Source organism: Borostomias antarcticus (genome assembly GCF_949987555.1).
Source record: "Borostomias antarcticus genome assembly, contig: scaffold_102, whole genome shotgun sequence".
Taxonomy (NCBI): Eukaryota; Metazoa; Chordata; class Actinopteri; order Stomiiformes; family Stomiidae; genus Borostomias; species Borostomias antarcticus.
The window spans coordinates 563,904-591,017 of NW_028176625.1; the positions used below are offsets into that span (position 1 = coordinate 563,904).

The 27,114-nt window shown below is 47.8% G+C and overlaps 1 protein-coding gene across 1 annotated transcript; it reads left to right on the top strand.

Moving 5' to 3' along the window:
* The first annotated feature begins 3,729 nt into the window (after positions 1-3,729).
* Positions 3,730-27,000, top strand: prmt9 (protein arginine methyltransferase 9). Its single transcript, XM_084462246.1, has 13 exons — positions 3,730-4,048; positions 5,572-5,771; positions 6,583-6,731; positions 9,500-9,736; positions 12,501-12,668; positions 12,767-12,869; positions 13,465-13,622; positions 14,252-14,447; positions 14,946-15,129; positions 18,475-19,294; positions 19,509-19,662; positions 21,121-21,243; positions 25,611-27,000. The coding sequence occupies exons 2-13, from the start codon at positions 5,574-5,576 to the stop codon at positions 26,388-26,390; spliced, it is 3,270 nt and encodes a 1,089-aa protein (XP_084318372.1). The 5' UTR covers positions 3,730-4,048; positions 5,572-5,573; the 3' UTR covers positions 26,391-27,000.
* The last annotated feature ends 114 nt before the right edge of the window (positions 27,001-27,114 follow it).

Genomic DNA, 27,114 nt, shown 5'->3' on the forward strand with positions numbered 1-27,114 from the left:
TGATGACAGAGGGTGTGTGTCTGAAAACTTCTGCTCCTCTCTGGGGTAGGCTGGTGTGATGACAGAGGGTGTGTGTCTGAAAACTTCTGCTCCTCTCTGGGGTAGGCTGGTGTGGTGACAGAGGGTGTGTGTCTGAAAACTTCTGCTCCTCTCTGGGGTAGGCTGGTGTGATGACAGAGGGTGTGTGTCTGAAAACTTCTGCTCCTCTCTGGGGTAGGCTGGTGTGATGACAGAGGGTGTGTGTCTGAAAACTTCTGCTCCTCTCTGGGGTAGGCTGGTGTGATGACAGAGGGTGTGTGTCTGAAAACTTCTGCTCTTCCACGCGGTACAGCCCGGTCCCATTGGCTCTTGTGGGTAGCAGGGGTGCAGACTTGTCACCTTTAGGTGAAAACAGCCGTTTTTAATCCAAAATAGGTCATTTGTTTGATCAGTCTATGTATGAGTTTGTATGTTTGTCACCTTTTTCACCTGTGATCTGTTTGCACCTCTGGAGTAGGGACTTGTTCACATGCATACCACTTTTTACAACTTAAATTTGTAAAGGTGAGTCCAATATAACTAACTGTATTTCTTAGATGGTATTATATCGAAAACATTCACTTTTTGATTGATTTTAGCTAAACCCATCGACGTTGTTACAAGTGGAACTTTAGGCAGCTACGGTTTGTTTCTGGGTGTTATATGGTACAAGGACGAGTGTTACACACTTTAGCCTCCCTCTCCAAGTGAAGCAACTTTTTCGCTGATTTCTTTTCAAAATAAGAGTATGGCCTGAAACATGTCAGAAAGTATGAAAATGTGCATGGTCCAAGTTTGGATTTAACATGTTATTTAAATGATCTCCAACTATATTATATGGTTTAAAAATGATCTCCAATATATATATCATAATATGGTTTAAAAATGATCTCCATGGCCATTTGACCTAGAAATAATCTGTAAAGTATCCCATCCAACCATGTTAGTTCTATAGTAATAAACTTAATGACATGAGCTACAATTAAATCATATCAATGCCGTATAATGTTTTCCCCCTCAAACTTTCTATACCATTCCCTCTTAAACACATTCTTAAAGAAATAGTTTATTTAGCATCAAAAGTCCTTGCCGGCTGGGGATCGATCCCAGCTCCCAGCAGCGTGCCAAAGTGTCCTTGAGCAAGGCACTGAACCCCAAATTGCTCATAGGTGGCACAGTGACTCTGTGCATTACACTGTTACCTCACAGCAAGAAGGTCCTAGGTTCAATTCCCACATGGGCCATCTCCCGGGCCTTTCTATGTGGAGTTTGCATGTTCTCTCAATGCTCACTCAGGTTCACTCCACATACAACCCCCAACATGAAAAACATGCAGAAGTAGGCTACAGATGCCTTTCATGCCGGTCCCTGACCACGGCCTGGACTGAGCTCTTGGACTTGGTCCCCGGGCACCATGAACGATGGCTGCCCACTGCTCCTGGAGGAGGACGGCTTGGATGGGAGAAATGCAGAGGACAAATACGCAGATGCATGTGTGTAGTGTGTGTGTGTGTAGCCGCTCATTCACACGTGTGTGTGTGTGTGTGTGTGTGTGTGTGTCACTAATGGTAAATGGTGAATGGACTGCACTTATATAGCGCTTTTCCACCTTAGCAGCACTCAAAGCACTTTACAATAGCCTCTCATTCAACCATCAATGGCGGCAGCTGCCATGCAAGGTGCTAACCTGCTCATTGGGAGCAATTTGGGGTTAGGTGTCTTGCTCAAGGACACTTTGACATGTGGACAGTCGGAGCTGGGATTCGAACCACTGACCCTTCGATCATTGAACGACCCGCTCTACCAACTGAGCTACAGCCAACTACCGTGTGGCTAATAAATGACCCTCAAGGTTCTGTAATTGTTAGGCCCCTACAGTATATGATCATATTTCCAAATATTCTTCTTCTTCTTCTTCTTCTTCTTCCTAGGAGTCTGACTTCACATGCATGAAAAACTTTCAAACCAAACTTTGCACACAGGTCCAGTCCTGTGCCAGAAGTCCTCAACTGGCATTGTGGGCCAATAGTCCTGATGGTGACGCATCAGCAACCATCTACATTTTAAAACATAAAAAAATCATAACAAATCAGCCTTACGTGCTATCACTTTGCAAATACCACCAAAACATAGGCCAAAGTGAGTAGAACCTTCCATATAAATGGAGCTGGCAGGAATTATGAAGTCTATCATGTTGTTTTTCTCAAAAATTGTAAAACCTATCAAAACCTACTCCTCCCACATTTTTGGTCTATTGGCACCTCGATTGCTACGTAGCATCTTCAGACTTTCCACCAACGATCTTCACAGATTTTTGAGATATCAAAAATGGAGCCCACTGCACATCAAAATGTTTTACTGTAAACAATACTTTATGCAGGTACTACAAATACTCACTAAATAAATATCCAATGATCATGAAAAAAAATCATGACATGGTACAGTAGATGTAGTGTGACATTTTTCTGAATTTAATCCAAAAAAAATTCCAGACAGTATTTTGAAATCTACATGTAGGTCCCCTCTTGTTCTTTGTCTGTTCATTATACGCTGTAGCTGTGAGTTGTCCTGTGCCAACTTAAGTCTGTAAGCTGGTAAGCTTTGTCTTTTGTTCTCCACTTGTTGAGTGTATCCTTGGTTTTATTGTTTAGTCTTTGGTTTTTGCCCCTCTTTGTGCCTTTGTTTTAACAAACATTTTGTGGAAACCGCTGAAATCCTCCAGTACACGCACCTGTGACATGTACATGCAACCCATGTGATTGTGATGTTTAGGTCAGTGTGAAACCATCTATGTCTTCTCACATGGCAGGCAGCTCAACAAGAGTTCAAGCCCAGGGGGATGCAGAATAAACATGCTCATGATTACTCCATTGTGCTGTGACATGATTTTAAACAATATTTTGAATTTGTAGCTATTACTGTTTGTTGTAGCTGTTACTGTTTCTTTTTGTTTGCATCTCATCTGACCAGTCTTTTGTCTGCTTACATCTCAATCAGTTCCACCTGTGATCAATCCAGTCAAATCAGTGAATCCATGCTCAGTCCAGAGTCCCACAGCTCATTCCCATCCCAGTATGTAGGCCTGCTGATATGTTCATGCTCAGTCCAGAGTCCCACAGCTCATTCCCATCCAAGTATGTAGGCCTGCTGATATGTTCATGCTCAGTCCAGAGTCCCACAGCTCATTCCCATCCCAGTATGTAGGCCTGCTGATATGTTCATGCAGGATTCCTAGTGTAAATATCTAGCTGTGACATTTATCCTTGTGAGTTCCAGCCCCAGATGATGCAGAATAAACATGCTAATGCATACTCAGGCATTGCACTGTTTGGATTTCAGACACATGATTTTTAAGATTTTTACATTTACAAATAATTCCTCTCCCTCCTCCAAATGCCCGGGCCCGATCCAGTGCAGCGGAGCAGCTGTAACCATAACTTCCCTATGATTCCTCATCCCAGTCTCTCTGAAGCTGACAATCTGCATTATTTGGATTCATTTTAATTATGATTTGTTGAAGTTGAGAATTTAATTCATATGTTTCATAATGGAATTTGTCGTAAGCTACTGGATATAGTGTTAATTTTACGTCACTGAAAAAAAGGAAATTATTATTTGTGTCCTTTATTTTGAAAGTCTTAGAAAGCGCGCTACCGGAAGTGCGTGTCCTCATGAGGCGAGCTGCTCAGAGAGCTGCAGATGCTTCAACACTTTACTATCATATCATATCACGGATGCATATAATTAAATATCCTGATATATATTATATATTATATTCTGCTGGAGATGGCGTTTCAACCACAGAAGCCAAGCGTCTGACTGGTCGTTGAGTCTCTCTATCTATCTCTCTCTCTCTCTCTAGCTGTTCTCCGGTACCGAGCAGCTTGGCTACATTCACGAGCACATTTGCAAACATTTTATTTTTTCGCATATATTTGACATGTCGATAGCTAATCAAGTAATCTAAAAGTAATCTACACGGATGAAATGATGCAGTAACGTGCCAGTACAGGAGCGAGCACTGTTACAGGTACCAGCTGAGTGAATTATATATATATATATACTAGAACATATTACTAGTTACCTAGCTGAGTGAATGAACATATTACTAGTTACCTAGCTGACTGAATGAACATATTACTAGTTACCTAGCTGAGTGAATGAACATATTACTAGTTACCTAGCTGACTGAATGAACATATTACTAACCTAGCTGAGTGAATGAACATATTACTAGTTACCTAGCTGACTGAATGAACATATTACTAGTTACCTAGCTGACTGAATGAACATATTACTAGTTACCTAGCTGAGTGAATGAACATATTACTAGTTACCTAGCTGACTGAATGAACATATTACTAGTTACCTAGCTGAGTGAATGAACATATTACTAGTTACCTAGCTGAGTGAATGAACATATTACTAGTTACCTAGCTGAGTGAATGAACATATTACTAGTTACCTAGCTGACTGAATGAACATATTACTAGTTACCTAGCTGAGTGAATGAACATATTACTAGTTACCTAGCTGAGTGAATGAACATATTACTAGTTACCTAGCTGAGTGAATGAACATATTACTAGTTACCTAGCTGAGTGAATGAACATATTACTAGTTACCTAGCTGACTGAATGAACATATTACTAGTTACCTAGCTGAGTGAATGAACATATTACTAGTTACCTAGCTGAGTGAATGAACATATTACTAGTTACCTAGCTGAGTGAATGAACATATTACTAGTTACCTAGCTGAGTGAATGAACATATTACTAGTTACCTAGCTGAGTGAATGAACATATTACTAGTTACCTAGCTGAGTGAATGAACATATTACTAGTTACCTAGCTGACTGAATGAACATATTACTAGTTACCTAGCTGAGTGAATGAACATATTACTAGTTACCTAGCTGACTGAATGAACATATTACTAGTTACCTAGCTGAGTGAATGAACATATTACTAGTTACCTAGCTGAGTGAATGAACATATTACTAGTTACCTAGCTAACTGAATGTAACTGTAACAGGTAGTTACCTAGCTGACTGAATGTAACTGTAACAGGTAGTTACCTAGCTGACTGAATGTAACTGTAACAGGTAGCTACCTAGCTGACTGAATGTAACTGTAACAGGTAGCTACCTAGCTGACTGAATGTAACTGTAACAGGTAGTTACCTAGCTGACTGAATGTAACTGTAACAGGTAGCTACCTAGCTGACTGAATGTAACTGTAACAGGTAGCTACCTAGCTGACTGAATGTAACTGTAACAGGTAGCTACCTAGCTGACTGAATGTAACTGTAACAGGTAGCTACCTAGCTGACTGAATATACAGTCTGTTTGATCTTTGCCATCATCACACTTGTTGCTGATATCAAAAACATCCTAAACGCATACACTGATGCTATCATCACCATCTTAATCCATTGTTAATTTGTTTATTCTTAATCAAACATTTACTAATAATCAGATGAATTGTTTTAATATCTCACAGCATGATCTGTATAAATTGTCTTCCTCTCTGTGTGTGTGTGCGTGCGTCAGCGATGCCCAACGCCAACACCAGGCCAAAGCGCGGCAGACGGCACCGCCGGACGCCCAGAGAGGACCCGGCCAGGAACGAGCTGGTGTCCCGGTCCCTGGAGAGTGCCCAGGAGTGCCTGTTCAACCAGGACTATGGGACTGCCTTCGTCCACTACCTCCTGGTCCTCAACCTGGCCCCTGTGCTCAAGGACTTCGCCAGGGTGGGTAACAATCAACAGTCCCATCATTTCTTCCTGAGTTTGTCACAAAGTCATTACATTTCAAGTGTGGGCATGATTTGAAATGTGTATTTTGATTAACACGTCCCCCCCACTCCATAGATGCCAGACTTTCGAGATGTCTGCCTCCAAAAGTCTGGAGACATCTCCATTGAAAACCTTAGCTAGAACAGTGTATAAAACTGACGCTACCAATCAGAACCACTGCCTACATCTCCGATAGGGTGAAAGATCCGCTTTAACAGAAATGATGTCCTCCAAACAAACTGGAGTGAAGAATCAAAATAAAACATTCACAGCTCCATTATAATGAACCGCCTTAAAGACGCTAGATTGGTTCTGCAATGCAGGATTTTAATCTCAAATTGTTTCCACCAACTTTTAGAAAAGAAACTTGGACAAATGTCTTCACTCTACTTGAGCGCAGCATTTAGAGACTGACTCGTGAGTCTACCTCAAGTCAAGTTTATTTGATATAGCACATTTAATATTATAATAAATATTTGTGTAATTTATTATATAAAATACTGTGTAAAAATGACACGCCTGCCCTGATAATTGAGTATCTTAGGAAGATACAGAACTACGGTCGCAGGATGTAATCAAAGTGGGCGACCTCGCCTGTGAGACCTCATGCCGAGCCCCTGAACCATTGATGTCCTTTCACGATGTATAGGAATCTGCTCAGTGAAGATTTACCTCAGACTGCATCTGTTGGCTTTATCCCCTATCTGTCATTTGATATGGTAGCGGTAGATCAATTGTAATTGTCTTCCTTTGTCTGGTGTGGCAGGAGTCCTTCCGCTTCACCCTCTTCAAATGGGCCGATGAGCTGGACTCTCTGGGCCGCGTCCAGGACCTGTTTGACTGCTATGAGCAGGCGCTGGAGCTCTTCCCCAGGGACGAGGTCATCATCAACAGCATGGGAGAGCACCTGTTCAGGTATCCTCTACATCCAGGGCGTGTTCAGGTACCCTCTAGGTACAGGGCGTGTTCAGGTCCCCTCTGGGTCCAAGACGTGTTCAGGTACCCTCTAGGTCCAAGACGTGTTCAGGTACCCTCTAGGTCCAAGACGTGTTCAGGTACCCTCTAGATCCAGGGCGTGTTCAGGTACCCTCTAGGTCCAGGGCGTGTTCAGGTACCCTCTAGGTCCAAGACGTGTTCAGGTACCCTCTAGGTCCAAGACGTGTTCAGGTACCCTCTAGATCCAGGGCGTGTTCAGGTACCCTCTAGGTCCAGGATGTGTTCAGGTACCCTCTAGGTCCAGGATGTGTTCAGGTACCCTCTAGGTCCAGGGCGTGTCCAGGTACCCTCTAGGTCCAGGGCGTGTTCAGGTACCCTCTAGGCCCAGGGCGTGTTCAGGTACCCTCTAGGTCCAGGGCAGGTTCAGGTACCCTCTAGGTCCAAGACGTGTTCATGTAACCTCTAGGTCCAGGGCGTGTTCAGGACCCTCTAGGCCCAGGGCGTGTTCAGGTACCATCTAGGTCCAAGACGTGTTCATGTACCCTCTAGGTCCAGGGCGTGTTCAGGACCCTCTAGGTCCAGGATGTGTTCAGGTACCCTCTAGGCCCAGGGCGTGTTCAGGTACCCTCTAGGTCCAGGGCAGGTTCAGGTACCCTCTAGGTCCAGGGCGTGTTCAGGACCCTCTAGGTCCAGGATGTGTTCAGGTACCCTCTAGGTCCAGGGCGTGTTCAGGACCCTCTAGGTCCAGGATGTGTTCAGGTACCCTCTAGGTCCAGGGCGTGTTCAGGTACCCTCTAGGTCCAGGATGTGTTCAGGACCCTCTAGGTCCAAGACGTGTTCAGGTACCCTCTAGGTCCAGGATGTGTTCAGGTACCCTCTAGGTCCAGGGCGTGTTCAGGTACCCTCTAGGTCCAGGATGTGTTCAGGTACCCTCTAGGTCCAAGACGTGTTCAGGTACCCTCTAGGTCCAGGGCAGGTACAGGTACCCTCTAGGTCCAGGATGTGTTCAGGTACCCTCTAGGTCCAGGGCGTGTTCAGGTACCCTCTAGGTCCAGGATGTGTTCAGGTACCCTCTAGGTCCAAGACGTGTTCAGGTACCCTCTAGGTCCAGGGCGTGTTCAGGTACCCTCTAGGTCCAGGGCGTGTTCAGGTACCCTCTAGGTCCAGGATGCGTTCAGGTACCCTCTAGGTCCAGGATGCGTTCAAGTACCCTCTAGGTCCAGGATGTGTTCAGGTACCCTCTAGGTCCAGGATGTGTTCAGGTACCCTCTAGGTCCAGGATGGGTTACTGTACCCTCTAGGTCCAGGGCGTGTTCAGGTACCCTCTAGGCCCAGGGCGTGTTCAGGTACCCTCTAGGTCCAGGATGTGTTCAGGTACCCTCTAGGTCCAGGATGTGTTCAGGTACCCTCTAGGTCCAGGATGCGTTCAAGTACCCTCTAGGCCCAGGGCGTGTTCAGGACCCTCTAGGCCCAGGGCGTGTTCAGGTACCCTCTAGGTCCAGGGCAGGTTCAGGACCCTCTAGGCCCAGGGCGTGTTCAGGTACCCTCTAGGTCCAGGGCAGGTTCAGGTACCCTCTAGGTCCAGGATGCGTTCAAGTACCCTCTAGGTCCAGGACGGCTCCATGCTGTTAGCATAGGTGAGCACCTGCCCCCTGAAACTACTAGTGTTGTCACGGTGTGGGCATACGGCTACTTGGTGTCACCAGTGTCGTAATAGATGTGTTCAGCAATGCGTAGTATCGATGCATATCTCTACACTGAGCTGAAACAAGTGCACATAACTTTGGTAAATAAATATGAACAAACAAAACAAAAAAACATTTCCTGCAGAACATCCATGTGAATGCTGAACAGCTGAAAATAAATCTTAAAAGCATTGCTGAAAATGCATAACGTTAGTCTAAATGGGAAAAATGTGAAGTAACTTGAATGCAATGTCATTAAGTCCACAACACATAGCCTCGCTAATAGCCTCGCTAGTTACTAACATCAGAAGACATAGACTAAACAGTGGTTACATTAGCTAGCAGCTACAGGACATTTGGACCCAGACTGTGCTAGGCCAGCCCATGTACATGGACCCAGACTGTGCTAGGCCAGCCCATGTACATGGACCCAGACTGTGCTAGGCCAGCCCATGTACATGGACCCAGACTGTGCTAGGCCAGGCCATGTACATGGACCCAGACTGTGCTAGGCCAGCCCATGTACATGGACCCAGACTGTGCTAGGCCAGGCCATGTACATGGACCCAGACTGTGCTAGGCCAGGCCATGTACATGGACCCAGACTGTGCTAGGCCAGGCCATGTACATGGACCCAGACTGTGCTAGGCCAGCCCATGTACATGGACCCAGACTGTGCTAGGCCAGCCCATGTACATGGAGCCAGACTGTGCTAGGCCAGCCCATGTACATGGACCCAGACTGTGCTAGACCAGCCCATGTACATGGACCCAGACTGTGCTAGACCAGCCCATGTACATGGAGCCAGACTGTGCTAGGCCAGGCCATGTACATGGACCCAGACTGTGCTAGGCCAGCCCATGTACATGGACCCAGACTGTGCTAGGCCAGGCCATGTACATGGAGCCAGACTGTGCTAGGCCAGGCCATGTACATGGAGCCAGACTGTGCTAGGCCAGGCCATGTACATGGGAATATGGCTTCAGTATACCAGCCTGGACTGTGTGCTGGAACAGACTGTTGTGATTGTTGTTGTTGTGATTGTTGTTGTGTTCTTTCCAGGATGGGGTTCAGGGACGAGGCGGCCAGTCACTTCCACAAGGCCCTGAAGCTGCGTCCGGACTTCCCCGAGGCCCGGGAGAACTTCTACCGCGTGGCCAACTGGCTGGTGGAGCGCTGGCACTTCCTCATGCTCAACGACCGGCGCAGGAACCAGCAGTACCAGCAGGCCATCCGGAATGCCGTGGACGGAGGCTGCAGCACCGTGCTGGACATCGGCACCGGCACCGGAATACTAGGGTAATGCCGGGCTCACACTACAGGATATTCAAAATCCTAACCGATTTGGAAGACGGGTTGCATCACGCACATAAGGAGAATCTTAAGAGATGTTCTTCTCTGGAATCTCAAACATGCACACACTACAAGATTTGAAAATAACGGCTCATCACACACTACAGGATATTATCGTGCCCGAGGGAGCAACAAACCTCTCTCTCGCTTGTAAAGTAGTGACGTAATAATCAATGTTAATGTCAATGTTAATGTCAATGTGAATAATAATGTTTGATATTATCGCGGCCGCCCCGATGGGTCTGTGAGCCGATCGTGAGGTTTAAGATTGGATCTGTAAACCCCTCACATTACAAGATCATCTGGGCCAACATCAGTACCGACCAATGTTCCAGACCGGATTTCACCTTTGAAAATCCTGTAGTGTGAGCCCGGCATAAGACGACTGCTGGAGAATCTACTAGAATCAATCTAATCATTCTATTCTAGGGTTAGGAGCTACTGTATGACAGGATTTTTATTAGCTGGGACCAGCAGCTCTATATCTCGCTCTGTTGGTCGGCTTGTTGGTCGGTCGGTCCACAAAGCTTTTCCTGGATTACTCCGAATGTCTTCAATCAAAAATGCTCTAAATGTAAATGCTGCAACTAGAGACCTTGAGTAGCTATGCCAGAAAGAATTACCATGATTCGTTCATAGGTGGCGCTATGGTAACCGATTCAAAATGCACATTTGAAAATGCTGGCATTTCCATACTGTTTGACGAAAATGTATTAAACTTGGTATACTTATGTCTTTCCTCATGGGGAACAAATTTGCCGCAAGAACTCATAAGGTCCGCCATGGTGGATTTTTCTGCAGGTTGAAAATTTGGCAAAACCTTTAAAAGCTAACTCCTCATAAACTCTAAGTCCGATTGGTCTGAAATTTCACATCTACATGTATGGTGCATGTCTCCCTATAAGGTGTTATAAGATAAGATATCCCATCCAAGATGGCAGAGAAATTGGCATAAAAAATTTGAATACAATGTTAAAGTGCTTATAACTTAAAACAACAATAATCTAGGGACTTGAAACTGACTTGGCATGGGTAGCCTACTACCATGTTGTACTAATAAACAAGGGAATGGCACCATTTTGGCAAATTGGGTAATGCTAATGCTGATATAGCACTTTAAAACAAATCTTCTCATGAACGATTCAGTCACCAAGGCCCAATCCCAATACCCCCCCTTAGCTCTAGGCCATACCCCTACGTTTTGCGCATTCACACGTAGGGTAGTGTGTCCCATTCCTTTTAGCTTCGAGGGCTAGGGGGCATATCGAGGGCTAGGGGACGTTCAAACAGCCCTCCAAAACAAGGGTTTTTAGATGCTGACTTGGAACCGAGGGGTAGATGAAAACTCACACTATACTTTGCGAACTGAGGCAGTGATATGAAAGAGAGCTGCCGGTGCCGTGAAAAAACATGGGAACGAAGCCCAATTCTTCGCAAATAATCATTAAAAAATGCTAAAATCCTTGGAATACCTTAGTTAAATGTAGATGCAAAGGAACATGTCATTGGATCGTTATGACAGAACTTTCAGAAAAAAAACACTATTCACGATATCAACTGCATTTTGTTGTTAGCCTAACTTCACAGCATTTTGCTGTTCCAGTAGGCTATGGTGCAATGTTGAATCTAATCTAATCAATAGAACTTTGTGTAAACAACGATTTTTGAGTGACAGTTGATTCCATGTCACATGTATGAAGTCCAGCAGCATTTTTCTGCACTTCCCTGCTCATCTGATATCAGTGCATTTTTATGGGCAGGACTAACGTTAACAGCCGATGTGTAAACATGCTTCCTGGCTGTACAATTGATTAATCTGTCGTTCTGTCCTGAAATTTGGTCAGATGTGTCACTATAATAATAGTAATCATACTGTAACATCCCAATGACTCCACATAAAATCAGGCAACTAATACAATTCTGATTGAAGACGTAGCGAGTGGTGTCCCATTTCTTAGGTAAAGATTTCCACTCCTATCCCTTGTGGCTCCGCTCTGAAGGGCCACTACCCAGTCGAGGGCGCTCCAGAACTAGGGGCTAGGGCTAAGGGGGAGTATTGGGATTGGGCCCAACTCACGTGTATTCTTGTATATTTACTCCATAAAGGGTGATAAGGACAAGTCGTTTTGTTAAACTGCGTGATCTGTAGCGTTGTAAAGTTAGCACTTTATGCTAATAATTTTCCCATTTTGACCTTAAACTCATCTCTCCCGCTCTTCTTATTAGCTGGGGCTAGCAGCTCTACAGCTCGCTCTGTCCGTCGAGTCCGGCTGTACATGACCATACTGGATGAGGTCGCAGCTAGTGAGAGTTTGTGTAACCGTAACGCTTGTGTAACCGTAGCTCGCTGTTTGTTTTTCTCTCATATTTTTCCACCCCGTGGTTGATCGCACAGATACAGAATACCCCGGTTTTAGTTAAACCACAGGAAAATAAGCAGAAATAAAGCGTCCTCAGGACGAGACTTCCTACCACATGTCAGGCGTGTAACCCTAACCCTCGCTGCTCCTCCCCTAACCCTCGCTGCTCCTCCCCTAACCCTCGCTGCTCCTCCCCTAACCCTCGCTGCTCCTCCCCTAACCCTCGCTGCTCCTCCCCTAACCCTCGCTGCTCCTCCCCTAACCCTCGCTGCTCCTCCCCTAACCCTCGCTGCTCCTCCCCCGGCCCTCGCTGCTCCTCCCCTAACCCTCGCTGCTCCTCCCCCGCTCAGCATGTGTGCCCAGAAGGCGGGCGCTGCTGAGGTATATGCCTGTGAGCTGTCCAGGACCATGTACGAGCTGGCCTGCCAGGTGCTGTCTGCCAACGGCATGGACGGCAGGATCCACATCCTCCATATGAAGTCCCTGGACATGGAGGTGCCCAAGGACATCCCCAGAAGGTACGCTGGCTTCATCTAGCACCCTCCATGTTGTCCTCTGGCTCCAGTAGCAGAAGCCTCCCGACGTTGATGGTGGTGGTGGTGTTTGTTTGCATTAGGGTATCGCTGGTGGTGACAGAGACGGTAGACGCTGGACTGTTTGGAGAGGGAATCATCGAGAGCCTTATCCACGCATGGAAACACCTGCTCCTCCCTCCACAGGTAACCACAGCACCAGGCAGCCATTTTGAGGCATCCATTTCGAGTGGCTGCCCATTGGTCATTTAAATACAATGAAAAATGCCTTAGCCCTTTTGTGCAAATTTACAATGCTTTTTTTCTGGTATAGACACCAGGTAATGTCATTATCTGAACAATCAATACAGTTCATAGTAGTCCTTAATCAATACAGTTCATAGTAGTCCTTAATCAATACAGTTCATAGTAGTCCTTAATCAATACAGTTCATAGTAGTCCTTAATCAATACAGTTCATAGTAGTCCTTAATCAATACAGTTCATAGTAGTCCTTAATCAATATAGTTCATAGTAGTCCTTAATCAATACAGTTCATAGTAGTCCTTACAAGAGGCTGCTGCAGTTTTTCTCTCACACAGACAATTCCAGCAACAATCAATTTATATAAAAATCCTTTAATCCAGTCCAATCCTGTGTTCCTCTCCTCTTTACTGGTTTTAAAGATGAATCCAGAACCATTTTAAGGTTTCAGTACACAGTGCCACCTGGAACAACTGGAACAAATAGTAAAACTGAGGTGAATGTGTGTTCGTATTACATGTGTGATGAACGATGTACAGGGTTCCCAGGACCCGTCTGTTGGCCCCTCCCAGGACCCGTCTGTTGGCCCCTCCCAGGACCCGTCTGTTGGCCCCTCCCAGACGGGCCGGGTCATCCCTGCTGGGGCCACGGTGTTCGGCATGGCGGTGCAGTGTCTGGAGATCCGCCGGCACCACAGGTAAACAACCCAGCACTGACAGATAAACAACTCTACTGGTAAACAACCCAGCACTGACAGATAAACAACTCTACTGGTAAACAACCCAGCACTGACAGATAAACAACTCTACTGGTAAACAACCCAGCACTGACAGATAAACAACTCTACTGGTAAACAACCCAGCACTGACAGATAAACAGCTCTACTGGTAAACAACCCAGCACTGACAGATAAACAACTCTACTGGTAAACAACCCAGCACTGACAGATAAACAACTCTACTGGTAAACAACCCAGCACTGACAGGTACTGGTAAACAACCCAGCACTGACAGGTAAACAACTCTACTGGTAAACAACACAACACTGACAGCCAACACACTCTACAGATAAACAACCCAACATTGACAGCTCTGGGGTGGAGGCACCACAGGTAAACAACCCAACACTGCCACCCAACATGCTCTGTTAGGAAGCACCTGAGAGAAAGGTGCAGGAGGATTGGATTGATGTATTGATGCTGGATGAGTGATATGCATTAACAACTTTGTTAACTGTTATTAATTTTTCATTGTTTACATACTTCTCTCAGTACTGCAGTTCTGTTGAACTATGTGGTGATCTTCTGGCTCTGCCCCCTGCCCGCAGGCTGTGTGTGTCGGAGGTGGGGGGCGTGGCCATGGCGTCGGCCGGGGAGCTCCACAGCCCGGTGAACTGCGGCGGGCCGGACTCTGACGACTCCACCGAGCCCTACACCACCGAGAGGCTGAGCAGGCTGCCTGGGGGCTACACCTCCCTCACTGAGCCCTTCAGAGCCCTGGACATAGACTTCAACAGCCTACAGGTCAGTACACCTCCCTCACTGAGCGCTTCAGAGCCCTGGACATAGACTTCAACAGCCTACAGGTCAGAACACCTCCCTCACTGAGCGCTTCAGAGCCCTGGACATAGACTTCAACAGCCTACAGGTCAGAAGGCTTGCAGGCTCCGCCCACCCTGCAGGCTCCGCCCACCCTTGCAGGCTCCGCCCACCCTGCAGGCTCCGCCCACCCTGCTCCTATAATATATCATACAACCGGAATTCAACTCAGTGTTTTTGTTTTACATCGTGACCATAGTAACTGGATGTCCAATGAGTTGTGTCTACTTAATAGTAAGGTGTGCATTTAAACAGGGGTTTTAAACTGGGGAAAATACTACAAGTGAACAATGTCAGTTTGAAAGCTGCTCTTTTATTTTATTTTAATTTATTTTTTTAGCCTTGTTTCTAACAGCACTGCTCTTTAGCCCTGTGTGGTGTTGCCTCGATGCTAACAGCACTGCTGCTAACTGCTACCTCCAGGAGCTGGAGGGCCTGAGCTCCAGGGAGGTGCAGCAGGTCCGTCTGCCCGTCACCCAGGAGGGTCTGCTGGATGCGCTGGTCGTGTGGTTCCAGCTGCACCTGGACCAGGAGAGCAGCCTGTCCACTGGGCCTCAGGAGGACACCTGCTGGGAGCAGGCCATCTACCCCGTACAGACCCCCCACAGTAAGACACTGACCTGCTGGGAGCAGGCCATCTACCCCGTACAGACCCCCCACAGTAAGACACTGACCTGCTGGGAGCAGGCCATCTACCCCGTACAGACCCCCCACAGTAAGACACTGACCTGCTGGGAGCAGGCCATCTACCCCGTACAGACCCCCCACAGTAAGACACTGACCTGCTGGGAGCAGGCCATCTACCCCGTACAGACCCCCCACAGTAAGACACTGACAGGGTTAGGGTTAGGGTTAGGGTTAGGGTTAACCCTGGGCCTCAGGAGGACACCTGCTGGGAGCAGGCCATCTACCCCGTACAGACCCCCCACAGTAAGACACGGACAGGGTTAGGGTTAGGGTTAGGGTTAGGGTTAACCCTGGGCCGCAGGAGGACACCTGCTGGGAGCAGGCCATCTACCCCGTACAGACCCCCCACAGTAAGACACTGACCTGCTGGGAGCAGGCCATCTACCCCGTACAGACCCCCCACAGTAAGACACTGACCTGCTGGGAGCAGGCCATCTACCCCGTACAGACCCCCCACAGTAAGACACCTGCTGGGAGCAGGCCATCTACCCCGTACAGACCCCCCACAGTAAGACACTGACAGGCTACACACACTACACCACCGCACCATCAGGTAGGGAGGGAGGGAGATAGATGGGTAGGGAGATAGGTAGGGAAGTAGAGAGGGAGGGAGGGAGATAGGGAGATAGGGAGATAGGTAGGTAGGTAGGGAGGGAGGTAGGTAGGGAGGTAGGGAGATAGGTAGGTAGGTAGGGAGGGAGGTAGGTAGGGAGGTAGGGAGATAGGTAGGGAAGTAGAGAGGGAGGGAGGGAGGGAGGGAGATAGATGGGTAGGGAGATAGGTAGGGAAGTAGAGAGGGAGGGAGGGAGGGAGGGAGGGAGGGAGGGAGATAGGTAGGTAGGTAGGGAGGGAGGTAGGTAGGTAGGTAGGGAGGTAGGGAGATAGGGAGATAGGTAGGTAGGTAGGTAGGGAGGTAGGGAGATAGGGAGATAGGTAGGTAGGTAGGTAGGGAGGGAGAGAGGGAGGGAGGGAGATAGGGAGGTAGGTAGGTAGGTAGGGAGGGAGGGAGGGAGGTAGGGAGGTAGGTAGGTGGGTAGGTAGGTAGGTAGGTAGGTAGGGAGGGAGGGAGGGAGGGAGGTAGGGAGGTAGGTAGGTAGGTGGGTAGGTAGGTAGGTAGGGAGGTAGGTAGGTAGGTAGGTAGGTAGGTAGGTAGGTAGGTAGGTAGGTAGGTAGGTAGGTAGGGAGGTAGGGAGGTAGGTGGGTAGGTAGGTAGGTAGGGAGATAGGGAGATAGGTAGGTAGGTAGGGAGGGAGGGAGGGAGGGAGGGAGGGAGGGAGGGAGGGAGGGAGGGAGGGAGATAGGTAGGTAGGGAGGGAGGGAGGGAGGGAGGGAGGTAGGTAGGTAGGTAGAGAGGGAGATAGGTAGGTAGGTAGGTAGGTAGGGAGATAGGTAGGGAGGGAGGGAGGGAGGTAGGTAGGTAGGGAGGGAGATAGGTAGGTAGGTAGGGAGGTAGGTAGGTAGGTAGAAAGGTAGGTAGGTAGGTAGGTAGGTAGGTAGTTAGGTAGTTAGGTAGGGAGGGAGGGAGGGAAGGAGGGAGATAGATAGGTAGGTAGGTAGGGAGGGAGGTAGGTAGATAGGTAGGTAGGGAGGGAGGGAGGGAGGGAGGGAGGTAGGTAGGAAGGTAGGTAGGTAGGTAGGTAGGTAGGTAGGTAGGCAGGGAGGGAGGGAGGGAGGTAGGGAGGGAGGGAGATAGGTAGGTAGGTAGGTAGGTAGGGAGATAGGGAGGTAGGGAGGTAGGTAGGTAGGTAGGTAGGGAGGGAGGGAGGGAGGGAGGGGGAGATAGGTAGGTAGGTAGGGAGGTAGGGAAATCGCACTGTTACAACAGCCATAGTAAAAGGGCATCAAAGAAGCACCATCGAGACTAGAATACAAATCATAATAGATAGAAAATTTAAGAAAAGCAAACACACAGATATGTACAGGCATACCACAGAAAGTGACAAGGCTATAACAAGGCCATCCCAAGAATAGATTCCTTGGGATGCCTCGTTTGTGTAAAAGGCAAGATTCAAAATACTAAATTCAAGATACTAAATTGAGATTTTAAAATATCAAACAATTGAGAGTCAGTTGGTAAGTAGAACCTATCCAGACAAGTAGACTAACTTACTTTTATATGTGCAAAGAGCCCTCTCGAAAACCACACAGTGTTAATGTAGAATAAAATTATTCTACAATTTAAGCTTTATTGAGCCAGGGGAAGCCCATTGAGACCATGGTATCTTCATGTAATTCCGTCAAAAGGGGGCAGTACATGTTGGGGAATGTCACCATCTCTCAACTTTCAAATGTAACCAAAAACAGCCAATGAGGTTTGTGTTTCCCTGATAGGTTTGATCTGGAATCTCCCTGCCATGCCAATTGAAATGGCTTAAATGATTTGGCATCGTGTTTGTCAAATGGCCTGGACCCTTTTACCAGCGACCAGGCCACGGTCTGTGTGCTTCCTCTAGTCCAAGCGAAGTTGTTCTCTGTGGGCATCAACGTGCCTCGTCCTTGGTGCAGGGTCTAGTGTCACGGCGACGCTAACTGGGGGGGAAGGGCAGCGTTGAGGGAGGCGTCGCCTCCACCCTTGATCAGCAACGTCCGTCTCCCGGCTGGAGCTGACGTGCACCGGGATCCCCTCCGACACGCTGTAGGGGTCATCACATTCTTATGGGACATTAATGTGCTGTGCCGTGTGTGTCACGTGTGGCCGAATAAAGAACCCCTCCCTGAGGTCCTTTAAGAGTGTTTTTATACGGTTAGCTGATGGGTTTCTAGCGGCTGTAGCTCAGTTGGTAGAGCAGTCGTTCAGTGATCGAAGGGTCAGTGGTTCGAATCCCTGCTCCAACTGTCCACATGTCGAAGTGTCCTTGAGCAAGACACCTAACCCCAAATTGCTCCCAATGAGCAGGTTAGCAACTTGCATGGCAGCTACCGCCATTGGTGTGTGAATGTGTGTGTGAATGGGTGAATGAGAGGCCATTGTAAAGCGCTTTGAGTGCCGCTAAGGTGGAAAAGCGCTATATAAGTGCAGTCCATTTACCATTTACTATTGTCTCTAACACCGAGATCTGATATCTCAGGAGTGCGAAATGCGTCAACATTTTTATATGGACCGTTGTATATGATTGTAAATAACCTTATAACAGGGCTTGTGATGCTAAATACCAAACTACTCCTTTAAACCACAGGTGTCACCCCAAATAAATACTCAGTATCTACAAAATGTGTTGGTCTGTACACTGCCACCCTAAAGAACTGTCCTCTGGTTCCTTCCCAGGCGTCACTCTGAAGCCTGGGGACGAGCTCGTCATCGAGATCTCCTGCAGCGACGCTTACCTCAGACTCTGCAGCGTTGCCGTGGCGAGAGACGGGCGTGAGTTCCGTCTGGACGAGTGTATGGACTTGCCTCGCTCCGGTTCAAGCCCCAACCCAAACACCAACACCAACCCCAACACAGAGGCAGAACTGTGCAGCTCGGGTCCGAACCCCAACACAGAGGCAGAACTGTGCAGCTCGGGTCCGAACCCCAACACAGAGGCAGAACTGTGCAGCTCGGGTCCGAACCCCAACACAGAGGCAGAACTGTGCAGCGCGCTGGCCAGCCTCCAGACGGACCAGCGTCAGTCCAGAGACTCCTGTCTGCTGGAGAGCTCTGAGATGGCCCTCCTCAACAACCAGCACTACCACCAGAGTTTCCGCCTGGCGCTAGCCAAACTCATATCCAACCTAAAGGCCGCTCGCCAAAGCCAGGGGTCAGAGGTCGAACCTGGCGACTCGGACGACCTCTCCGACCCCTTTTATGTCCTGGACGTGTCCGAGGGCTTCTCTCTGCTCCCGCTGATGGCGGCCGCCCACGGCCGTGTGAAGGGCTTCAGCTCGGTGGAGAAGCGGCAGCACCAGGAGGTCCTGGGGAGGCTGGCGCGGGCCAACGGCATCCCGGAGCGGGCCCTGGAGTTCTGGCTGAACCACGTGGAGGACGACCAGGCCGTGCTGCAGAGGCCCTCCAGGGAGAAGCTGTGGAGCGCCATCATCCTGGACTGTGTGGAGACCTGTGGCCTCATCAGGCAGAAGCTGATGGAGAAAGCCTCCCTGGCCAGGTAGGGAAGAGGAGCTCTTCAGCAAAGCATGCTGGGAAATGTAGTTGTGATGGAATTATATTATTGAAGCTCCTGCAACTTATGCAAATGATAGAAAATTAGTGCCACATATTTCTTCTCTTACATGTGTCCTAAATGCAGTTCTATTTATTTAATAATATGATTGTATTATTATATTGTGAATGATTGTGTGTTTGTCTTGGTGCTGCTGCAGGTGTCTTTTGGAGGCTGGGGGGCAGGTCTTCCCAGAGAGGGTGGTGGTTTACGGGCTGCTGGTGGAGTCTGACACACTGCTGCTGGAGAGCGCTGTCCAGGGCCAGGAGCCCACGCTGGGCTTCAACATCGCTCCCTACATCAACCAGTTCACCGTGAGCGCTCCACACACACCTCCTAACACACACACACACACACACAGCGGGGGGTCCGCTGAGTGAGTGAGGGGAGAATGACTGCGATTGCGCATTATCCGTCTTTGCTATGAGATTGTCCTTCCCGCCGGTGTTAGGCTGGCATCAACCTTATTGGATAGTGTAGTTTTAGTAATTCGGTGGCATTTCTATGGGCTAATCGGAACATTGATCTCATCTGCTATGTGAGGTCCGCTTGAAGTTGAGACACCTTCTACCCTCGAGCCTTGAACCTGACGAATGGAAACTTTCTCGCCTAATCACCTAAAATCGATGTGAAGCTTTGGACAACAACTTAGCTATTTACTGGTTTGCTTGGTTCAGCTAACGATATTGTGGCTTGACATCATTTTATAAGGTGATTTTAGGCACCAAACATGTAGCTATATTTTCTGACAGTCTTTCCAGAATGTTCCCACTAGCCTAGCTAACTAACTAACTAACTAACTGACTGACTGACTCGCAGGCTAATTTGGGCATCCAATACTGTGAGGTTTTCATCATAAATTATTGGGAAACTACACGTGTCTTGTGGCTAGTTGTGTAGCTAGATGTGAACTTTGTCACAGTTCTTGACTATCTCGTATTTAGCTTGTCAAAATTTGGTTCATTAGTGCTAGCTAGCTAGTTAACCCAGTCACAGAACATGGAGGCTGGTCCATTCGCTTTATTCACTTCAGCTGCCATATTGGTCAGTCTGACGTAATTGGGGGTGTGGATGTGGAAGTGCCCGTTGACTTCAATGTTAAAAGTTCACTGTAAAAACACCACTTCAAGAACCGAAATAGTCAAAATAACAGTCTGAATACACTATGGGGGTTACAAACTCATCATTACCAGACTGATTGTTTTTCACTGCTGTTGTTTTTGTGTTTGGAAATACACAGAAGTGAATGCAGCTGACGGCTAACTATGGCTCATTCACTTCCATGTATTTCCAAACGCGAAAACTATGGCAGTGAAAAACGGACTATCTGTTGTAAAGCACTTTGAGCTGCATTTACTTGTATGAAAGGTGCAACACAAATAAAGTGTATTATTATTTATTTTTTATTATAGAAGAACAGATGCTCTTCAGTCCTGTCCCTGACTAGGACCTGGACTGAGCACTTGGACTTAAATATTTACTCCATGTATGTACTCAGAGAGCAGGGCTTGAGGTGTTTAGTAGCAAGCTGTGTCCGTGTTTCAAAATCCATATTGTATTGGAGTGTTATTAGGCTAGATCCTACAGGTGCCTGATTTTGTTTGCCCACTATATGGAGACAGAGCGTTGTCCTTTATCCCTCTGATAAAAAGCAACTGTGAAACAGTGTCATCTGTTAAATCTGTCTTCTGAATAATTTGTAAAAATGTATTTTTCACTTTGTCATTACCTATGAGAATCCACTTAAGTCTGTCTGAAATGTCTCTGTCCAGGTGCCCGTCCACGTGTTTCTGGACTTGTCCACCCTGGTGTGCCGACACCTCAGCCAGTCTGTGGAGCTCTTCGTCCTGGACCTGATGAACACCAACTCCAACTACACCAACAGAGACGTGAAGGTCAGCAGAACCACGTCACCCATTCACCAGCACAAATCACCCATCATCCCACTGGAAAACACATTCACCAGCACAATTCACCCATCATCCCACTGGAAAACACATTCACCAGCACAATTCACCCATCATCCCACTGGAAAACACATTCACCAGCACAATTCACCCATCATCCCACTGGAAAACACATTCACCAGCACAAATCACCCATCATCCCACTGGAAAACACATTCACCAGCACAAATCACCCATCATCCCACTGGAAAACACATTCACCAGCACAATTCACCCATCATCCCACTGGAAAACACATTCACCAGCACAAATCACCCATCATCCCATCATCCCTAGGGCTGTATATCATCTTGGATTTCGCGATACGATACGCATCACGATACACAGGTCACGATTCGATACGTATCACGATACAGAGGTCACGATACAATACGATACGATACGATACGTATTGCGATACACACATCCTTTACTGAAAGATTTTAAGTGTTCAAGACTGAAAACTGAATGGCTCAAATGCACTATATAGATAACTCAAACTCAATGACTGGACAGAGAGCTAGCTAATAAATATTTTACACTTGATATCCATGCTTTTTAAACTGTCAACATTGTAGTATTTATGTTTTTTCAAAATTATTTATATGTATGCTTTTTTAACTTAATATAGTAGAATATGCTTTTTAAACTGGATTTAAATATTTAAATCAAAAAAGAAAAAATATATATATATTTATTTTTATTTTTTTAATTTTTACAGCGCCCGGCTGTATCGATACTCCGGGCTGAAAGATCGATACAGTATCGCGAGACTACGTACCGCGATGCATCGTTGTATCGATACAATCCTACAGCCCTAATCATCCCACTGGAAAACACATTCACCAGCACAAATCACCCATCATCCCACTGGAAAACACATTCACCAGCACAAATCACCCATCATCCCACTGGAAAACACATTCACCAGCACAATTCACCCATCATCCCACTGGAAAACACATTCACCAGCACAATTCACCCATCATCCCACTGGAAAACACATTCACCAGCACAAATCCCCCATCATCCCACTGGAAAACACATTCACCAGCACAATTCACCCATCATCCCACTGGAAAACACATTCACCAGCACAATTCACCCATCATCCCACTGGAAAACACATTCACCAGCACAAATCACCCATCATCCCACTGGAAAACACATTCACCAGCACAAATCACCCATCATCCCACTGGAAAACACATTCACCAGCACAATTCACCCATCATCCCACTGGAAAACACATTCACCAGCACAAATCCCCCATCATCCCACTGGAAAACACATTCACCAGCACAATTCACCCATCATCCCACTGGAAAACACATTCACCAGCACAAATCACCCATCATCCCACTGGAAAACACATTCACCAGCACAATTCACCCATCATCCCACTGGAAAACACATTCACCAGCACAAATCACCCATCATCCCACTGGAAAACACATTCACCAGCACAAATCACCCATCATCCCACTGGAAAACACATTCACCAGCACAAATCACCCATCATCCCACTGGAAAACACATTCACCAGCACAAATCACCCATCATCCCACTGGAAAACACATTCACCATCACAAATCACCCATCATCCCACTGGAAAACACATTCACCAGCACAATTCACCCATCATCCCACTGGAAAACACATTCACCAGCACAAATCACCCATCATCCCACTGGAAAACACATTCACCAGCACAAATCACCCATCATCCCACTGGAAAACACATTCACCAGCACAAATCACCCATCATCCCACTGGAAAACACATTCACCAGCACAAATCACCCATCATCCCACTGGAAAACACATTCACCAGCACAAATCACCCATCATCCCACTGGAAAACACATTCACCAGCACAAATCACCCATTATCCCACTGGAAAACACATTCACCAGCACAATTCACCCATCATCCCACTGGAAAACACATTCACCAGCACAAATCACCCATCATCCCACTGGAAAACAGACCTGGATAGTCAGATCATTCATCTCTACTGTGCATTCAATTAGCAGTTTGGCCCATAAATATTTGGACATTGACACAATTTCATCATTTTGGCTCCGTACACCACCACAATAGATTTGAAATGAAACATTCAATATGTGCTCTAAGTGCAGACTTTCAGCTTTAAATTGAGGGTATTTACATCCAAATCCAGTGAACAGTGTAAGAATTACAACAGATTTTATATGTGGTACTAACCCTTTATAAGAGACCAAAAGTAATTGGACAAACTAACATAATCATAAATCAAATTGTCACTTTTAATATTTGGTTGCAAATCCTTTGCAGTCAATGACAGCCTGAAGTCTGGAGCCCACAGACATCACCAGGCGTTGGGTTTGGTCCCTGGTGATGCTCTGCCAGGCCTCTACTGCAACTGTCTTCACTTCCTGCTTGTTCTTTGGGCGGTTTCCCTTCAGTTTTGTCTTCAGCAAGTGCAATGCATGTTCATTTAGATTCAGTTCAGGTGATTGACTTGGCTATTGCAGAACATTCCACTTATTTGCCTTAAAAAACTCTGGTTTGCAACTTTGGTTGCTTTCGCAGAATGCTTCAGGTCATTGTCCATCTGCACTGTGAAGTGTCGTCCAATGAGTTCTGAAGCATTTGGCTGAATATGAACAGATATTATTACCCAAAACACTTCAGAATTCGTCCTGCTGCTTTTGTCAGCATTCATATCATCGATAAATACAAGGGCCACGCCATAACATACCCAAACCATTACACTAGCACCATCATGCTTCACTGGTGAGGTGGTGCTTGGGATCATGAGCAGTTCCTTCCCTTCTCCATACTCTTCTCTTCCCATCATTCTGGTACAAGTTGAGTATTTTGATCTGAAATCATTCTTCTGTCCTCCACCACAGTTGTTTTCTCTGGTTTTCCAGGTCTTTTGGTGTTGCTGAGCTCACCAGTGCGATATTTTGTTTTAAGAATGTACCAAACAGTTGATTTGGGCACACCAAATGTTTTTGCTATCTTTCTGATGGGTTTGATTTGCTTTTTCAGCCTAACAATAGCTTGCTTCACTGATAGAGACAGCTCTTTGGATTTCATATTGAGAGTTGACAGCAACAGATTCCAAATGCAAGTACCACACTTGAAATGAACTCTAGACCTTTTATCTGCTCCTTGTAAATGAAACAACGAGGGAGTAACACACACTTGGCCATGGAACAGCCAAGCAGCCACTTGTCCAATTACTTAAAAAAAAACAAAAAAACATATACAGTACAATTCTTTGTAATTCCTGCACCATTCATCTGATTTGGATATAAATACACTCAAATTAAAGCTGAAAGTCTGCACTTAAAGCACATCTTGTTTTGTTTTAAATCCATTGTGGTGGTGCACTGGGCCAAAATGATGAAATCCAAATACTTATGGACCGGTATGTCATCTGCTCAAAGCACAGAGCCTAGTATCATGGTCACTCCTCACAGCTAGACCTTCTATACCTTGACCATTAGTACCTCCTCTGTTCTGTCTCTGGGTCCAGACCTCCTCTTCCTCTGTTCTGTCCCCAGGTCCAGACCTCCTCTTCCTCTGTTCTGTCCCCAGGTCCAGACCTCCTCTTCCTCTGTTCTGTCCCCAGGTCCAGACCTCCTCTTCCTCTGTTCTGTCCCCAGGTCCAGACCTCCTCTTCCTCTGTTCTGTCCCCAGGTCCAGACCTCCTCTTCCTCTGTTCTGTCCCCAGGTCCAGACCTCCTCTTCCTCTGTTCTGTCCCCAGGTCCAGACCTCCTCTTCCTCTGTTCTGTCCCCAGGTCCAGACCTCCTCTTCCTCTGTTCTGTCCCCAGGTCCAGACCTCCTCTTCCTCTGTTCTGTCCCCAGGTCCAGACCTCCTCTTCCTCTGTTCTGTCTCTGGGTCCAGACCTCCTCTTCCTCTGTTCTGTCCCCGGGTCCAGACCTCCTCTTCCTCTGTTCTGTCCCCAGGTCCAGACCTCCTCTTCCTCTGTTCTGTCCCCAGGTCCAGACCTCCTCTTCCTCTGTTCTGTCTCTGGGTCCAGACCTCCTCTTCCTCTGTTCTGTCCCCGGGTCCAGACCTCCTCTTCCTCTGTTCTGTCCCCAGGTCCAGACCTCCTCTTCCTCTGTTCTGTCCCCAGGTCCAGACCTCCTCTTCCTCTGTTCTGTCCCCGGGTCCAGACCTCCTCTTCCTCTGTTCTGTCCCCAGGTCCAGACCTCCTCTTCCTCTGTTCTGTCTCTGGGTCCAGACCTCCTCTTCCTCTGTTCTGTCTCTGGGTCCAGACCTCCTCTTCCACTGTTGTCTCTGTCTTGCTGTCCCCAGGTCCAGGCCTCCTCTGCGGGCAGGGTGACGGCCGTCCCCTTCTGGTACCAGCTCCACCTGGACAGGGAGGTGAGTGTCAGCACCTTCATCCAGGACTCCCACTGGAAGCAGGCGGCCGTGGTGCTCCAGCAGCCGTTGGAGGTGCGGGCGGGAGACTGGGTACGGCTGGCCGTGCAGCTCCACAAGAGCAGCATCTCCATATCAGCCAGCCTGGAGCCGCAGGAGATCCAGACCAGCCTGGAGCCGCAGGAGCAGGAGATCCAGACCAGCCTGGAGCCGCAGGAGCAGGAGGAGGAGATCCAGACCAGCCTGGAGCCGCAGGAGCAGGAGATCCAGACCAGCCTGGAGCCGCAGGAGCAGGAGATCCAGACCAGCCTGGAGCCGCAGGAGCAGGAGCAGGAGATCCAGACCAGCCTGGAGCCACAGGAGCAGGAGCAGGAGATCCAGACCAGCCTGGAGCCACAGGAGCAGGAGGAGGAGATCCAGACCAGCCTGGAGCCGCAGGAGCAGGAGGAGGAGATCCAGACCAGCCTGGAGCCGCAGGAGATCCAGACCAGCCTGGAGCCGCAGGAGCAGGAGGAGGAGATCCAGACCAGCCTGGAGCCGCAGGAGCAGGAGGAGGAGATCCAGACCAGCCTGGAGCCGCAGGAGATCCAGACCAGCCTGGAGCCGCAGGAGCAGGAGGAGGAGATCCAGACCAGCCTGGAGCCGCAGGAGCAGGAGGAGGAGATCCAGACCAGCTCGGTGGCCATGGACTCCAGCAGGGAGCCGGCTCAGTGACGTGCTGTGAGAGAGAGACAGGATCCTGTTGGACACCGTTGGACACCCGTATGTTCTCCAGACCACCTGCTCCTGTGTGGAAACCCTGTTTCAGAGTGTGGGCTTCTGCACCAGTGTGGGGTCCTTAAATGCCCTGTGTGGACGACGTGTCTCTGTGGACTCATGTAGCACCTAAAGGGTTGCGGTCTGATTGGTCTGTCTGTGTGATTGGTCTGTCTGTGTGATTGGTCTGTCTGTGTGATTGGTCTGTCTGTGTACTGTGTGATTGGTCTGTCTGTGTACGGTGTGATTGGTCTGTCTGTGTACTGTGTGATTGGTCTGTCTGTGTGATTGGTCTGTCTGTGTACTGTGTGATTGGTCTGTGTGTACGGTGTGATTGGTCTGTCTGTGTACGGTGTGATTGGTCTGTCTGTGTACGGTGTGATTGGTCTGTCTGTGTACTGTGTGATTGGTCTGTGTGTACGGTGTGATTGGTCTGTCTGTGTACTGTGTGATTGGTCTGTCTGTGTACGGTGTGATTGGTCTGTCTGTGTACGGTGTGATTGGTCTGTCTGTGTACGGTGTGTTTGCTGTGTGAACCTGAGACATTCTTGTCTGTCATTTCTGCGTGTTCAGCTGGGTTAGGGTTAGGGTTAAGGGTTAGGGTTAGGGTAAAGGGTTAGGGTTAAGGGTTAGGGTTAGGGTTAGGAGCAGGATGATTTCTGCGTGTTCAGCTGTGGAACGA